The 17356-nt window shown below is 50.5% G+C and overlaps 6 protein-coding genes across 6 annotated transcripts; 3 read left to right on the forward strand and 3 right to left on the reverse strand.

The window, feature by feature from the left end:
• Positions 1-1910: 1910 nt before the first annotated feature.
• On the reverse strand, positions 1911-2292 carry BO80DRAFT_69560 (uncharacterized protein). Its single transcript, XM_025724717.1, has one exon. The coding sequence runs from the start codon at positions 2194-2196 to the stop codon at positions 1993-1995; it is 204 nt and encodes a 67-aa protein (XP_025575394.1). The 5' UTR covers positions 2197-2292; the 3' UTR covers positions 1911-1992.
• Positions 2293-4034: 1742 nt separating this feature from the next.
• Positions 4035-5734, forward strand: BO80DRAFT_425050 (class I SAM-dependent methyltransferase). The gene has a single exon (XM_025719426.1). The coding sequence runs from the start codon at positions 4306-4308 to the stop codon at positions 5500-5502; it is 1197 nt and encodes a 398-aa protein (XP_025575395.1). The 5' UTR covers positions 4035-4305; the 3' UTR covers positions 5503-5734.
• BO80DRAFT_69562 (electron transfer flavoprotein regulatory factor 1) lies at positions 5605-6484 on the reverse strand. The gene is made up of 4 exons (XM_025724718.1): positions 6328-6484; positions 6097-6240; positions 6012-6024; positions 5605-5759 (listed from the first exon to the last, which is right to left on the reverse strand). The coding sequence occupies exons 1-4, from the start codon at positions 6374-6376 to the stop codon at positions 5708-5710; spliced, it is 258 nt and encodes an 85-aa protein (XP_025575396.1). The 5' UTR covers positions 6377-6484; the 3' UTR covers positions 5605-5707.
• A 147-nt stretch (positions 6485-6631) lies between these two features.
• On the reverse strand, positions 6632-7062 carry BO80DRAFT_69616 (uncharacterized protein). The gene is made up of 2 exons (XM_025724719.1): positions 6974-7062; positions 6632-6919 (listed from the first exon to the last, which is right to left on the reverse strand). The coding sequence occupies exon 2, from the start codon at positions 6909-6911 to the stop codon at positions 6708-6710; it is 204 nt and encodes a 67-aa protein (XP_025575397.1). The 5' UTR covers positions 6912-6919; positions 6974-7062; the 3' UTR covers positions 6632-6707.
• A 383-nt stretch (positions 7063-7445) lies between these two features.
• Positions 7446-8815, forward strand: BO80DRAFT_425052 (thioesterase family protein). The gene is made up of 4 exons (XM_025719427.1): positions 7446-7880; positions 7960-7968; positions 8088-8258; positions 8319-8815. Exons 1-4 carry the CDS (start codon positions 7524-7526, stop codon positions 8670-8672), a joined length of 891 nt encoding a protein of 296 aa, XP_025575398.1. The 5' UTR covers positions 7446-7523; the 3' UTR covers positions 8673-8815.
• Positions 8816-13618: 4803 nt separating this feature from the next.
• BO80DRAFT_406784 (putative ubiquitination network signaling protein) lies at positions 13619-17091 on the forward strand (the record flags this gene model as incomplete). The annotated part of the gene is made up of 1 exon (XM_025717770.1): positions 13619-17091. Exon 1 carries the CDS (start codon positions 13969-13971, stop codon positions 17089-17091), a length of 3123 nt encoding a protein of 1040 aa, XP_025575399.1. The 5' UTR covers positions 13619-13968.
• Between the last annotated feature and the right edge of the window lie 265 nt (positions 17092-17356).

Here is a 17356-nt window from a genome sequence, read left to right on the forward strand (position 1 = left end):
GTTGGTTTGCATCCAAGGCGGGAGGTCGCTCGAGTCACGTGAAGTCACATCCGGCGGGCGTGATTCGCCGCCAATGGCAAGCCAAGACCACCTCGCGACAAGGACACCTCCAGCTTCGACCACTGGCTACAACAGCAACACCCAGGGGTCGGCTTGTGGCTGCAGATGAATAGACCGAAATTTTCTTCAGATTATCTACCATCTCAAGTGAAGAATGGCCTCGTCTTAACCCTCAGGGAATGGCAACCGGACAGGATCTGGGTAGCCTTCACTGCCCCATATTCCAATTATTGAGGGGACTACTAGGCGATCCGCGGGGGTCACTGCACCAGTAAGGAGGTGTCTGCTTAAGCACTCCAGCACTGGCATCGAGATACTCAAAACATGCGATCTGTTGACTTCTGCATGCGGGGACATTCCTAATAACGTCTACTTCTTCTGATATTCAACTTTGCTCGGTCCTTGCCACTGATTCCATGATCAATCCCACTGACCATGGAGGGACTGGCTCCCTATCTTATCTAGATTAATTGGCCATATCGCCCGCCCCCTGGGCCAACCAAGGCTCCCGCGACCCTATGACGGAGTCCGTATCGAAGCCACATCGCAGCACGGTGGCTCACTCGGTTGGTTCCGATCCCTTGCTATATAATAGTATTCTGTTATATGGCATCCCTTTATTGCTTGCGATCACTGACACTGACACTTGGAGGCGCTATCGAGCAAGGTCTGGACAGATTGTAGCGATTCGTTATGTGGGCTTAAGGGGCCCATATTTCCAGAAGTGTCCAAGACATTCTTCCCATTTCGTTGTAGTACTATTCCCCTTGCAAACCCAAACCGATGCGGAGGTGATAAGATCCACGAGAAATACGAGGTCATAAAGCTACAATGATGAACAAACAATTACAGTGATAAAGCAAGCTCATCTCAGCTCGAGATAGTAAATATACCCATGTTCATAAAAAGTACACTGAAATAGACAAGTACTGATTGAGTCGTCTGGAATCCTTCCAGCTGAGTAGTAGATAGTGGCTGCCCAGTGTCATACGGCATGTACTTACTACATCCACCCTTTTATACCCCGTAACATTTTCAGCTCGTTTGAGTACATCAGACAAACAAAGGCACAACAAGTTGATTTCTAAATGAAGTATCCTAGTCATTGAAATTCTCCCACACAAGCCCTCTAAGCGGATGCCGTGCAGGTAGTCTCACAACAAGCTCAACTCCAAGCAAAACCTACAAAACACCCACAGGAGGTGAAAGCTCACCAAGATCTATCGCTCTCTCCAACTCTCACACATGACATGTGCAAACAATCTAGAATCACTCAATGATTCGAGACCACCACTTTCTCCAACCCCAAGAACAGACCACTTCTACGCAATGCTATCTATGATCTAGTACATCATCCCCAAATACAACACTCTCCCAACCCATATTCTGCAAACGATATCAGACCAAGCACTATCTAAAATCTAGATTAAACATCGCTTCTTCCGAATCCAGCTCGGGTGGTGATCGCTAGCTTTGAAAATCACCAAAAGATCTATCGATAGGCTCCGCTACATATCCAGCTGGGGTATGATCTTGGTTTGGCTTATGGGGTTGACTATATGAGTGTGAGGATTTAGTTTCTGAAAGCAGTCACCTACTACTCAGCTTGCGAGTTCCGTAAAGTAAGCTCATTTCATTAGGATTGATTCAGACTAGATGTAGATAACTATCAAATGTAAGGTTCCAGAACAGCAGGTAGTGACATAGAAACACATGGTAAGTGTCTCATGGTAATACAACAGCAATCAAATAATCAAAGCTCCATGTATCACAGTTCAGTAAGACGAATAGAATGCCGTATCGGCGTTGCAAAGCTTGTAATATACCCCATACTTACACATGGAAGGCAACACAGAATCAGATCTGACCAGTCGGACAAATAAGAATTTTCCAAGCAGAATAATTCTTGCTGACAGGTGTGGGTGTACGACTCTACAACGTTCCGTTCGGAATCAGCTTATTCATGTCAAATCCTCCTCCGGAGTTGGGAAGTAACAGTAGTGAGATTGCAAGATCTGACACCCCGACATGACATCGGTATGAAGAATTCTGCATCTGGTTACCTCCGATGTGCTGACAGCTTACGGAGTAACTGACAAAACAACAACGCGAAAGAAACCACAGTGTCAGCGGCATCCACAAGAAAAGGGAAAAAGGGGCCCAGAATACGGAGTAAAAGACGCCAGAAGGACCACGGAAAAATCCCAGAGCTCGGGAACAATCCAACTACCGCGAATCGACTAGTGAGAATAGTAGTGTTGTCGGACTAATGATATTCGAGGCAATCCCTGACAGGGCAACAAGTGACCCGTGCCAGCACGTGTCTTTTCAGGCCAAGAGTGGTCCCGGCATGCATAATAATCCTGGATGATGGCGGAGCGTTGCACACTTGCAGGATGGAGGCGAGAACAATGGATTTGATTTTTTATGTTCTCCATTATGATTCTTATGATTTTTTCTCCTGAATTTAAGACTGAGTATAGTTGTCCCTTCCAGGTCAATATATTTCAAGCCAACAAACGGTTGTAAATTTGTGAGATGGAGACTAGTTGATGGACCAGGATCTGGACTCATCCTTGTCATCCCTTATTATTGACCCATTTGTTGTCTTCCTCCGAAGCCCTCGGCGAATTAATTAGGGTTGGTCTGGAATCTGGATAGTTGTATTCTAGTCAGCGATTGAGTGGTCGCGTCGGCTACGCCGTCGTTGAGGATTATTCTTCAGATCCACACAGCCACCCAAAATAATCGCAAGTCGCCAACACCAACACACTCATGATGTCAAACAGCCGGTCGCTACTCCGTACCCTTTTGCCTTCTCCGTTACCTTTGTAGCCTAAAAAGCCTGAGACTGAGCTAGGCGGTTTCCAGGATCTTTCCGTCTCCCAAGCTCTTATTTGGGTTTCTTATTATTCTTCATTTAGTTTCCCGATGCATTTTTTCCCTTCGGCCCCCCGGGTCTAACGGGCGGATTCCGTCTTCAGGAGACGGGCCAATCTGAAGCTCGTCAAAACCTGCCGCGGTTCTCCCGAGCTGCCGGTATGTCCGCGCAGGGCTCAATGTGGGCTGGAGGGTGGAAACGGGCGTTAGAAATTGAAAGGGCGACCCGTGAACTTGGAAGGGATGAAGCAGGGTACTGAAGGTGGACGTGCCCGGTTTCGTCGCGGCGGTTATCGTTATCAGTTCGTTAGCAGCTGGATCGGCCGTACTTTGGGTTGCAAGTTTGCAACTAGATCCATGGATGGCGTTTTGCTCGCTGCAACCTTGATCCTTTCTGACCATTCAATCAGTTTCAGGCAATGGCCCGGATTTGGCCGGTGGGTAGCCGAGACCACTCCACCGTCTTGGGGATACGCCATACGGAGTCCCTCGTATGTACTCCGTACGGAGTACTGATTCTGCATGAGAGCGATCAGATGCCACCCTTCCAAGCAGTCAAAGCAAATAATCGAGCCAATAATCCGTCCCTCGGGCTGCTGATCTTGGATCCTGCTGCAGGAGAAAACAGTAGTCAAAAGAACTCTGACTGGTGTCTATCAGATCAGCAGGGCTTATGCAGGCGGTTAGTTAGTAGGGACTTTGGTGTACTCCGTAGGCCTATACTACCTACGACGGCTGCGGTGGATGCAGCTTGTCCGCCACCAGCAGCAGCAGCAGCAGCAGCAGGTGCATCGTTCGTCTCCCTCGTCGGAGTCGTTCGACAGAGACATTCGTACCGTGCACCGACTAGTAGGAAACGAGGGCAACAGAAAAAGAAAACAGAAAAATCAAAATCAAAACCAAAATGGCCCGTTGACTTCCCAGCAGTACTACCCAAAAGAGGTCTGGGGGGCCTGTCCGGAATCCCGCCAGATGATTAGTCGTAGCAAAAGGCAGTCGCAGTCATAGTGGAGTGGCCCTAAGGGGGGGTTCATTTAATCGAGCCGGGGCGATTTCATGGTTTTTGCCCCCCCTCCATCTTTCTGCTCTCTCCTCTCCTTCTCGGTCTCTCTTCCCATGGGTCGAGGCCGCCTGGAACTGTATCCGGACTGCCTCACTTTCTCATCCTCGCTCCCCCGCCCCTCCGACTCGCGCTTGTTTCACTTCGCCTCCTACGCTTTTCCTTTCAATTACAGTACCATGTGCATAATACTCGAGTCCCTCCCCCGTCCGTGATCGATTTGCGCTGCCATTGTTGTATGCGAGAATGCAAACTGTGGTTGCTAGCAGAACCAGATCGATGACAACCCAATCTTCGCTGTCAAAATGGATATGATGTCAAATGGGCCCGCGACTTTTACGCCCGCCGCAGCTTCGGGCTCCGATCTTCATTCGACTACCAGCTCGACCGGTCCAACCCTCGCCGCGACGTCGACCTCTTCCCTAACCTCCCTCAATGACTACTCCAACTTTCCCCTAGTCCGCCAGGGGGATCGCACATACCTCAGAGACCCCGAAAATCTCTATCCCCTCCCCTGCGATCTTCAGGAGATACATCGTCAGACCCTGCGCTCGCTTATGCTCATGCGCGTCTTCGGGGGTCCCTTCTGCAACCCGCAAATGGCCGACCGACCCCCCAAGCGGGTTCTAGAAATCGCATGTGGTTCAGGCCTCTGGTCCAGCATGAGCCATGAATACTTCGTCCGCCGCGGCCACCGTAACGTGGTCTTCCATGGTATCGACGTTGTCTCTGTCGCCCCCGACCTGCGCAAAAAGGGTGTGCATTGGCAGTTCCGACGACACGACCTCCGAAAGCCCCGCCTCCCTTTCCCGGACGACTATTTCGACTTTGTCTTCATTAAGGACGCAGGAATGTGTCCATCCAGCCCGGCCCAGCAAGCGTCCGGACTAAGCGAGCCACTGAGGGTCCTCAAATCCGGCGGGATTCTGGAAGTTTGGGATTCCGACTGGGTATTCCGATCCTTGCTTCCCAACCCTGCGCCCGCCCGCAAATTAGCGTCCAGGGAACAGGAGACGGCCGATGCGACCGCAACTTACACGTTCTCCGCCGCGACCCCGTTCACAAGAGTGCAGAACAAGTTCTTCCAGGACTATAACTCTTGGGTTGAAAAGGCTTTTGACCGTCGCAAATTGACGGCGTTGCCGTGTGCCACAATCGGTTTGTCTTTCAACTCAGAGGTAGATGTTCTAGAGGGCGTGGATAGTCGTCGCATCGCTATCCCGCTAGGAGAACTACGGTGGGAACGTGAAGGACAAGGGAAGGATCCAGTGGGGTCGCGCAGGCAATTGACCGCAGACCAGCTGTCCATTCGGCGCACGGCCCTCTTGACAGTAATTCAGATGATTGAAGGCATGGAGCCTATCCTCATGGAAGCCAGTGGCAAGAGCAGAGATGAATGGGACAGATGGTGGGCTGCCATGATCGCCGATCTGTTCCAGAAGGGAGGCCTCGCGAACGGAGAGTGCTTAGAAGTAAGTGCTTGGTGGGGTCGGAAGAAATGAACAGACTTCGGCGGAGAGGATACGAACTCAACTGTTGGTGTTCTGGCGAACGCGGGAAAGAAAAAGACACGAAAATCGTCGTGACCATTGCTCTCTCATATTGGTGATACCCCCACTTTTCTCCTTTCAATTTCGCATTTACTTTTTCTGTGTAATCTTCTTGAGAACGTGTTGATTAGGCCCACGACAAGTTGGACGGCCGGCATCATTTATTATCATAGCGCTGTTTCAAGGTGCGGTATCGCTTTAGATAGTACCTGGGCGTTTTCGTCAGTTATTGACGTTGACATTGTCGAGCGTGTATAATCTCGAGAATCATGACATGATGAATATTCGGATGTACTTGGATAATATGCGGAACTTAATAACAATGAACATTATCAAGCCCTTCGGATAGTATGCACTTGATCGTCCGCCTGTAGGCAAGGCATCGTAGGATCCGACGGTCCTCGACAGTTGTTCAAGCTGAGGGAGATTCCAGGGCAGAGGGAAAGCATGGGGTAGCTCACAAGGCTTCAATTTCTGTGCCAATTATCCAACAATCAGCTCTCTGTTCATTCCGCGCAAACAATTGGAGAAGGGGATCCAACCTACCCTTCTTAACAAACTCCGCTCTCGCAATACCTTTCCGGATCTGTTCCTCATTTTCCAGATGTGCCTGGCTAGAGAAAGCTTTGTGTAACCTATTCCGATAGTACTCATAGCCCAGTGGGTACTCGCGGCCAAGAAAGAGGAGTTCTGTCATCGGTGGGGTGTTAGTTTGAAGAAACTCTTGAGATCTCACATGCAGTCGAAGCAGGAGTTTGAGAAAGGCTATGTACATACCCTTGTAGATATTGATTACCTGCGAGCGGAGTTGTAGATTCGTCATCATGAGTGGTGCGGTCAATTAATGAAGCAGGGGTTGGGATCTCTGAAGAACGGTAGGTGGGAATTGGGAAGATCGAGGAAGTTGTTTGTCCCCCAGCTTTAGTTAGCCGGCTGGAACGTTATCGGTGACGTCGCACGGACGGAATCTCGATTTCGATGTTTCGGAGGGGCTGCCGGACCGGGTAAGCTCGGATACTTGTTGATACATCGGGGCTTTCCGATATCATGTAGGATATACTTCTATGACTTGATATGGCTGTTTGGATTGATTTTCCGGAGGGGTAAGGGTAGTTGTTTATGGCGGAGTCTTGATAGGTCCTTCCAGGGTTGTATCTTTATAGGCAGGGCTGATTAGGGGGCGATTTACTATTGAATATCAGGGGTTTCAAAACATGATATTCTTTGACTGAGCCAAAGGTGATCACTACGGCGCCTCCAGTGAGATCTACAACACCAAGTCCTAAATTAAGAATTATGGGGGTGTCCTTGACTGAGAGGAGAAATTGACGGGGTGCTTCGGCTTGGAATGTTGTAACCATCCATGTATCTGATGGGACAAATTATTCCAGGCTTAAGGTGGGAGTGCTCGGGTTTACTGCACCCAGAGATCCACTCGTCCAACGTATGGCAAGCAAATGCTAAACATACAGCCAAATGACAGCGAACTCTCGCTTATGGCGCACTTCGTGGGCAGGGACAATGCATATGCAACGAATGAATCTTGCATATATCATTGAACATACCCGTACCATGATGTTACTGGCAAGCGCCTAGGATTTTAACCTCAGCTTCTCGCCTCTGAGTATTGGCTATCGTGTTCGCGCAATATTCGCAGGCAACAATGACAATCAGTATGATGCTCTAGGGCGTTCTTGCTCCAATGACTAAGCAAAGGTCATTGAGCAATATGCCGACCTCAGGGACCAAGGGTAAAGAAGAGAACATCGAGGCATATAATCATGAGGAACCGCAGCCATGATTTGGAAGCCGTCACCAGCTAATTCGGGGGTATTGTGACAGCGCGGAGGAAGGAATGCGCGGGGCTAGCCGAAGCTCCAACCGCCGGACAACTAGCCGAGGTGAGAGCTCATGGGTCGGGAGCAACCACCTTCCTTCAGACTACACTCACCATCTACACCTAATTTCGAAGCATGATACCCCTACAAACATTCAGGAAACGATCGCTCGCGGTATTGTCCGCTCGGAACTCACCACTCAGCGCCCGCCTCTTCTCCGTCTCGACCGCATTGCAAGATGCCCCTGCGTCTGACCCCGGAACAACACCAAAGAAACCCCACGGCATAGACCCCCGATGGCTGACTATGACCAAGCGAAGAATCGGCAGATGCATGATGTTTGGCTTGAAACCGCCGCAGATTCAAGAAGCCGGGGATGTATTGCAGCAAATTGCAAATGACTGGCGGGAATTGGTCGCTGGCAGCGAAGGCTATCTGACCGATGAGACGAGAAGGGGTCTATTCCAGCAAAGCGTCGCGTGGGGAGAGATGGTATGATACACACTTGTCATATGGAGGCTTACTTATGGTATCGTGCATAAATGCTAATGTATGGACTTGCATCGAACAGGATAGCATGGTAAGACATCAAATACTACATAAGCGTTGACTGGATTCGACTAACTCATGAGACAAGGGTATGCGCTATCCCAGACTACTAGATCAGCACAGTTCCTAACATTCATGAGCACCTCTCTAGGACATGTCAACAACGTGACATACCCCCGATATGCGGAGACAGCACGGGTGTACTATACCCGCAACTTCGCCATGCATATAGACCCGGCTCATAAGAAAGAGTGGACTAATCTTGTCAGCTCGAAGGGCATCGGCCTCATTCTCCGAAGCATCACAATCGACTACAAATTTGTATGGTGCTTCTGCTAAGAGAAATGGGGTTACTGGCTAACATTACGTCTCTCTTCACAGCCCATGACGTACCCCGATAAAGTTACGGTGTACCACAAGTTAGTCCATGACCCGAGCTCCCCTAAAGCACCTCATCATGGGTTCCATCTTCAAGCCATGATAATCTCCGAGGCTCGCCAACGACCTGCTGCCCGTGTTTACGAGGACATTACCATGTATGACTACAAGGCGAATAAGAAGACGGAACTCCCGCCGTTCGTCTTCGAGCAATTCATGTCTACCTGGAAGCTCCAGGAGCAGGCCAAGAAATTCTGGCAGCAGCGAATTCTCGATATCGAAACGAGGGTTCGCACATTGGAGACGGAGAGCTGGGACCGGGAGGACGCGGTCGAGGATACCGGATCCGCGAAGTAATGGCACCGCAGCTTGTTCCCGCTTTCAGGCAACTTCGCATGCCGACAGAACCCAGATCAGCAGTGTATGTAGATGGTCGATCGTAGAGCATTCGTATAGATCAGCTACAACGCACGTCCTGTAAGCACCGTATGAGCTGTAACGTATGAAGCTTACTGGTAATGTACGAACCTGAACTGCATACCGTACAGTAATTTTACAAATTGTACTCTTCACTCAGAGGTGGCGGGGGCCCTTCCGAGGCCAAGCAAAGCTTGCCTCACCCGGCGGGGGCCCGGCACAGCCTCGGCACTACCCTGGCCTGGAAAGGAGTCGGTGTCTTATCATGCATAAGAGCAGAACAAGAGGCTATCGCTCGACTACAAAACAACCGTAAATGAAAACAGGTGGCTGGTATCTGATTCTAACCCAGAGCTTGTTTGGTTTTCGGATTACTTGCTTCTGGATAGAAGCCACGGTCTTTAACTTCAGAAACCTATGGTTCTATTACTGCCAACCCATGGTTTAGAGGCAGTATTGCGGGCATCTGTCCTATTTTTATGTTGATGAACCAAAGTACGCCACGCATTACATGTGGTCATAGCAGGTAGATGTTTTATATACAAGGTTAGAGCTGATACTTGAGCTAAAGTTAAGTGTTGTGGATGATTCTGATCTTGATCTCAATTTGATAGTATGCTATAGCAACTGGGATTTAGATGTAAAATCACAACAGCGGCGTGCATATCCAAGTCTTGTCTCTGGTGGTATTCCTTACGCTACTTATATGATTGGCTTCTATCCTCTAACTTGAATATTTAGAATTGTCCCTGGTAGTCCCATCCGAAATCCTGTACTCTGTAAACACTGTATATATAGCATTCGCAGAGCGCTTTGTAAAAATACATCTAGATTTTGTTCATTCATTGCTGTGTATGTTAGGGGTTGAACTGCTTCGGTTAATTGCTTACACATTCAATGATTTTGGAAGCAAGGCCTGGATATTTACGGATCATCTACTCCGCAGAGAAATCGATTCTTTATATAGTTACCATGATAGCTGTATTAGTATGAAGTCACACGTATAGGGGACTTCTGAACGAATTATAATATAGTTGAAACCTTAAGAACATGGCTAACCTCATTGTTTTGAACATGTATCTCTACAAAAACGTCAAGGGCATCATACCTTGAATGAGGCTAATTCTAACAGCCCCTGGATATGCGGGGCTACCGTCATTCTGAGACACCCGAATCATCTCCCTATGAGTCTGAGCTAATATTGAACTGATGGCTGAAGAGCCAGGCCTAGATGGGAATGCTTGCACTAATGTCAACCCCCTTTCCCCCTTGCTTTGCGGTATGTGGTGGATGTAACGTAACCCTAGGCGTTTCCCGAATCGTTCGATTGCCTAGACTTCTACCTCAGAAAGGTGTGAGTATTTGTAACTAATTATATATATTAAGTGTGGGGAGTAAAGATCGCTGTTCTCCATTCAATCTCTCGGATTAATCGACGATGGTGATCGGTCTTGTTTGTTATTGATGGATCGCTTGGGATCTTCCAGGGTGATCTGTTTTAGGTAGCTTTGGGGTACTCCGTACCCCAAGCACATCATATAAAATTAATCAAGGACCTGGGGGTTTCAGGTGTCTCATAGGTGTTGGTCGAAACCTGCCATTATGACATTACAAGGCTGTCAGCAGAAGGAGATGATAGCATTAAATTTCCAAGCACAACCATTGTGGCATAACCAAGATGTTTGAAACGTCGTATGCCTGCTGCTCATGGGATATTACATTGCCATTAGCTATTAAAGCCAGTCTTAGGAAACAAGCTGTTTTGCTAACTGGATGTTTGCCTGATGCAATGCCATTGAGCATTCTTAACTTTTCCTTTGAGTAGCTGATAGTTTCTGTCACACCGCAATGACAAATACTGATACGGAAGCTTTGATAAGAGGCCCATATCCAGTACAAGCCTTCTAAGGTAAGGAACCGCTCCGAAAACATGGCTATCCCAGCTGCCCGAGGTCATCGGTGCGTCAATTGCCAAGCTGGCTATTATCATCAACACTCCAGCTCTGCCGAATCTTACATAGGAAGGACATCTGCCAACAGGTCTGTCTGGCCAGCTGAATCTGATAGACGAAAAGTTGATGAGAGCTAGGGAGGATTCGTTGGATCTCTCCATTAACTTTAAAGCCATGGGCGGACAATGGGTGATATCACTGTATATTCAAACAGTATATCAATAAATGACTTGCCATTCGATTCAGGTTCCTGCAAAGCGGACTTGCTGTGCAGTCAACCTACCGCCAGCATCGCTGGAGCAAATTGCATCGACGCAACTCATATTGGCTACAAGAAAGCTCTGTTGCATACATCCTGTAATCATCCGACCGAGACTTGAGGCCACGGCAGAACATCGGTGTTCTGGAAATCGGGAAGTCAAGTTGAAGCCGCTGGCTCGGCTCGGTTGTCGGCAGCTGAGAACGATAACCTACCGAAGCTCAGGCCCGCAGCCGCCATGTGATGTCTACCCCAATGCTGGTCTTTCAGTGGTGATAATACACAAGAGAAGATAAGGGCTCAGCAGATAATCTTTTCGTTCCATCTCAGGTCACAGGCAGAATGGATGAATTTGATGACGACCTCGACAAGTCTGGCACCTATTCTGTGCAGTAACACAAGATCATGGTTGCCGTGGAATCGGATTGCAATTTGTTGGTTCGTCACGGCTTGACCCGCTTCTCTGCGCCACAGAGTCTCTTCTAGACCCTATCTAGTGTCTCTGATCGGAAGCTTTTCCAGATCGGTATCGGGGCCAGTGCCCGAGCTGATGGCCTCGATTCCAGTAGAGATTTCATGATGGTGCTGGATGAGGAGGTGCAATATGGGCACACCTGCACATTCACCACCTGGTATTTGCATCTGGTTTTACTCCGTATTACTACTAGCATCAAGGGTCCAATACCTTGTCGTTACAGCTCAACGACAACGGACGGGATAATCCTGGTATCATCTGACAAGGCTGGCGGGGCACGACCGGCAAACCCTTCAATTTAGTCGACGCGACTGTCCACTTTAGGGTAGAAACGGTCGATCACCCATCCGATTCCAAGGCTAGTCGATCTTTCTTGTCCGTGAACAACGCAATCGGATTAGGATGCTTTGCCTATCATCCTGCATCCAACCCAGCAGAAGCAGATGACGAACATCCCAATTACCCTGTGACAGGCAGATTATCCGGACCGTGACATCCCGACATAGTATAGACGGCTTTGCCGGAAGAAAAGCGAGGAAGTCATGATGTTACCTGGGTGGAGATCGTTCGGTGAAATACCGCATCGTGGTATGATACGGTACTACCTATATATAGCGAGTAAAATTACGCTTACGGGCTTATCTAATCTCATTGCCTTGGACCTTCCACAAGATGTCAGTCTGTGATGACAATTTCTCGAGGGAGATGGACAATCCCCCAGATTGACGGTGTCACTGGAAGGCTTACCATTAAATACCATCCCTCCCTGGCCCTCTTTTTCCTACTTTCTTTTGCGCGGGAAGCCAATGGCATGACAATGATCTCCTTACAGGTTGCTGTTCCGGAGTTGGCATGTGTACGGAGTAACAATCTTTACGAACTATCAGCTGTACAACCTCCCACGCAGTGTCAACTGACGAGCCAAACCACCCGTCTAACTAAGGAGCTAGGATATGCTTATCTCGACTTGCAAGTCACGAGCCAGAGGACATATGGAGTACTCCGTGCTTCTGCATGATATCACACGCAAGCTAGCTGATAGAGAGATAACAGAGTATACGATATGCCATAGCTCTCTACGGAGTACTGCCAACTGCCAATGGATAATTCTTTTGACGGCTTTGTACGGGGAATCGCATGCGTGAACAACAAACAACGAGGATATCCCATGAAGGATGGGATCGCCAGATCGTCCTATCTAGTTAGGTCCTAGGCCTGGTTTACCCGATAAAGCGCAACCCCGGGTCTTGTTAGTGGTTAGCGGGTAAGACGTGATATGTAGGGTGACTGCGTGTGAAGGAGGGGTAAACGGACATTAACTGGCGCTGAGATCCGCGGGCCTATCAATGGCAGCAGCTTTGCAGGTAGGGCCAGATTGAACACGTAGTCCATCCAACTTACGAGGCCGTCTTCAGCAACCATCAGTCCACAAATGCTTAGGCCGGGGAGCTAGCTCAACAACCACTCACGATGATTGTAAATCGATGCGGGAATATCCGCACTGCCCGATCACATGGGTAAAATGGTTGGCATGGAGATTCCCATTGATCGAGCGAGGTCAACAAAATGTTCCTCGTCGAGTATGTTAGGAAGCCAGCTGAAGACGGGTGGGTGTAAGTGGCCTCATGTAAGACTGAGATTAACAGGAGGCTTAGATCCTAGGCGGTGGAGCTGTCAGAGCAATCACTCAACCCAAGCAGCTGCTAGTATCCGGCCCCCATCCCGATGCCTCGAGCCGGTGCCAATGTTATGAAGCGAGCTTACTCTTGAAGTGATGTGGCTGAAGAGCCAGGTGTCAATCTCCCCTGTAATTGACGGTATTATGGACACGGTCGTTGAAGTTCCGGGCAATTAGACACTCCGCCAGGGCCTCATCAAAGGAAGAAGTAAGCAAGAGCCCCATTGATGTTTTGGCTTCAACGATCCCCGTGGCTGGTCTCAACCTCTATCCTGATCGCCTCAAAAATCGGTCGAGGAATGGATTTGGATAGTCACCAGCCAACCGGAAGGCGGCGCTGTGAGAGGTACGTCATGTACCGTACGGGGAAAGTAACCAGTCATACCATACGTGACGGGATGTGTTAATGCCTGAGGCATGCAGCGTGCGCAGTATTGGCCGGCGGTCGCCGCCTTGCTGCCTTAGCGTTTCTCTCTGACGATCCGTTTCCAACCTTTCCATCGTTTCGTCTTTTTCCCGCCTCGTCTATCCAGACCCAAAAGTCTACCAAACCTCATTCATTTTTCCCTTCTCTTTCCTCCCCCGCCACCCTCTCTTACTCACCCTCCCCCATATCCAATCCGAATCATTCTGACTTTCCTTTTCTCATCCTAGTCCTTACCCTACCGACTTTTGATCCCCTCTTGTCATTCCTTTTCCCGCACGCTTCCTGGGTGCTACTTCCCCTCCCTTTCCTTTCCACTCACCCACCCCTTCTTCTCCCCAATTTCTTGCTTTTCGACGCTGTCTTCGTCCTCAATTCTCGCCTGGTCCAAGTCCTTGGCTCCTCCCTGCCAAGCTGACTCGGACCTGGGTGTAAGGCTCCCTCGTCCATGCCACGTTCATCGGCCACGGCTAGGAAGAGTCATAGCAATCGGCATGAGAATGGTCTCGTCGGTCCCGGAAAGAAAGTGAACAAGCAAAAGTCCAATGGAAATTTGAATGGAAACTCGAACGGCGCCTCTACCCCGAACACTGGTACCTCCACTCAGGTCGACTGGCCCGCCTCTCGCTCTTCCAGCGACTCGGCTTTAGCTTCATCGACCACGACGGCAAACAAGGTCAACGGCACGGCGGAAACCTCGAAGGCGGATGGCAACGGGCGTGGCTTGCTAAACGGTTATGCTAAGGGTAACGCGGACATGTCTTATGGGCAGACGAATGGCGCCGTGGCCCAGAATGGCGGACTTGCCGGCCAGGCGTCGCGTCGGACGGAGAAGCCGGCGACCGGTTCGAAGAGGTCGAGTTCTATCAATCCACTCCAGCTAGCGTCGACCATCCTCAAGTCTTGCCCGATGTACGACACCATCGCCATTCTCATCTTTCTTCTGCAGCTGCCGCCTATGGTTCTCACTTTGGTTCAGTTCCTGTTCGCCTCCCTCACCTTCATGCCTCCCAGTGGTGCATCGTCTGGCTCCTTGACTTCCAACTTCGACATCTTCCAGGGTCCTGCCGGAACGCCGTCTCTCGGTACAATGATCGCCATGGATGGGTTCTGCTTGCTTTTCTGGGGTCTGTTCATGTGGACTTGGGCGCAGAACTTTGCGCTCGATCTCGCTCACGTGCAAGTCGCCATCACGCTAGGCGGAGGAGGGTCGGGAAAGAATGGAGGGGTCAATGCCCTCTGCGTTGGCATCGTTCTCGTATTACATCTTATTCGCAGTAAAGGTATACAGGATTTTGTTATAGGTCACCTGCTCTCCGCAAAGATCGTTTCGCCCGATCTCTTGTCGCAATATTCGCATCTCATGCCGCCCGAGTTTCGGCGCACGGAACCGCAAAGCTCTCCAAGCTGGATCCGCAGCCTCCTTGCGGTTCATATCCTGGCTCAGGCAGGCACCGCCATGGCGAGAAGATCGATGGCCAAAAACCGGTCGCCGGCTCCACCTCGGAATGGCAAGCGTGCGGATACCGAAGCATCTGCCGGATCGCAGACACAAATCGATTCCGCGTTTGAGTCCGGGGCTAGCGTCTCCTCTTATATCGGCGCCGATGGTCAAATTGTCACGCCAGCAACTCATAAGGACGGCAGAGATCGACTAATCTCGGCAAAGAAACGCAGAAGGCAGGCCAACCAGGTCCGGAACCGTCAACCTTTTTGGGCTGCGCTCGCGAGCACGAAGGTGACGGTGATGAGGGAATATGAGCATTCTAGGGTTCTCAACAAAACTGGTAGGGGGCTTACGATGACAGAAGAAGATCTTCAGGGCATTTCGTTGGACGATGGGCTTGTTTGGATAACCGAAGTCGATAGTTCTACTATCAAGTTTGCCGCGGGGGATTTTGCCTCACTGGACGATCCCGCAGTCTCTGGAGTCTGTGAAGCTGGCCGTCTGGGAAATGAAGAATCGGAACCATTCTATGTTTGTGTCAACGGCGCATTGTGGGCAACCGCCACCATTACCAAAGTGCAGGATGCCCCCAAAGGATCGAACACGGTGCACTGGCGGGGTGAGGTCTCAGGACTCGCCCCGAACTGCGCCTACACTTGCTCCTTTATGCGGAGCGATACTGATGAAGAGATCTGTGTCATGAGCGTCAAGACTCCTGCTGCAACTGACGCGGAACAAGGTAAGGGACTACCTCGTTTGGCCTTCAGTTTGTCTAAAACAGTTGTCTCATTTTGGCCACCCACAGTCTCTTCAATCCCCACTCCGCCGCAACCGTCCTATCGTCCGTCCTCGCCGACCACCACACTCAAGAACTCGATCGTCAACGCCGAGGTTAAGCTGAATGAGAAACGTGCTCGGTTAAGAAAGGCCAAAAACGACCACAAACTCATCATATCCAAGATCAAGAAAGAGCTGGACAACTACAACCATCGTCTTCAGAGTGGCACCGATGAGAACCGACAGAAACAGCGCTCGTTGCAACTTGAGAGAAACATCAAGCAAACCGAAGAAGCCACGGCCGCTCTCGAAAGCCAACTCGACAATCTGGAGAATATCCCCGAGGAGGAACTCGAGGAATGGACAAGTCAGAAGGCCAAGTTCGATCACGAGTTGGAACAGCTGAACCTGGCCAAGGAAGAGCTCGTTGCTGCGCGGTCCGCTGTTGCTCGTGAGGTGTCCTCGTTGGAGTCGGAGCTGAACTCTACCATTCAGAGAAAGGAACGTCTCCAGGGCCGCCGTACCCGGGTCAATGAGCAATACGAGCGGATCGTCTCTGCCAATGCGCAAGGTCTCAACGAGCGGGAACGTCGTGCCGCGGAGCAGTTTGCTAGGGAGCAGGATCAAGCCAAGTTGGAGGCCAACTTCAACGAGCAATTTGCGAGCATCAGCCAATCTGTGCAGGAGTACCAACTGCGCACCAATCAGTTGTGGCAGCAAGCTGCCGCGATTGAGCAAGCCATTCAACAACAGCAGCAGATGCTCCTGGATTCTGCCCCGCTTACTCCGGAAGGGAATCTGCCGGGCACGAACCCTCTGACCGAGGCGCCCGGCATCTCCTTGGGATCCTTGACGACGACTGCGCCTAGCACCCGATCTCTGCTGGGACTCAGCTTCCCGGCGCTGAAATCTAGTCCGCTGCAGCACGCGTCGTCTCCCGTAGGTGCCACTTCGTCCCGCCCGACCAGTCCAATCCAGCCGCCTTCGTACCTGCAACACTTCCCGACTTCTCCGCTCGGCAACACCGGCACGTACTTTGACACGGACTTTACCTACCGTGACCGGTCTTTCTCCAATCGATCTGCGCGGAGCAGTCTCTACGGTGCTGACTTCTTGGACTCCAACCGTCGGGGTCCCTTCCAGCTCGATCTGTCCGACACCGTTGCCGAGAAGCGGATGGATTCGGGCTCTGAGGGGGTGACTCCGAACCCCATCATGAGACCCATCTCCACCCCGTTTCAGCGGGCCGACAGCCGTGGCAGTGGTAGTGGCAGTGGCAGTGGGAGTAGCGGTGCAAGTGGAAGTGGCAGTGGCAGTCCCAGCTCGGCCGGTGGTAAGGGCAACTAGGCTAGGTAGAGGGCAAGTCTTGGTGGATCTTTCGGGGATCTAGCGGGCGTGTTCCTGGTGCGTGTGGTTCCGGTTACTGCTAGGTAGTGTTCATCGATGCTCAAGGTTGTATGGTGGTTTACCTGCCTCGGGTTCTCGGGCCCGAGACGGATCGTCTTGACGAGTCCACGCAGCCGTGCGGCTTTGTCCTGGTATTCCATCGCCTGTGAACAAAGAAATCTTGTGTAATATGTAGAGCCTATTCATAATTTGCCGGACTTTTTTC

This window comes from Aspergillus ibericus (assembly GCF_003184845.1).
Source record: "Aspergillus ibericus CBS 121593 unplaced genomic scaffold BO80scaffold_19, whole genome shotgun sequence".
Classification (NCBI taxonomy): domain Eukaryota; kingdom Fungi; phylum Ascomycota; class Eurotiomycetes; order Eurotiales; family Aspergillaceae; genus Aspergillus; species Aspergillus ibericus.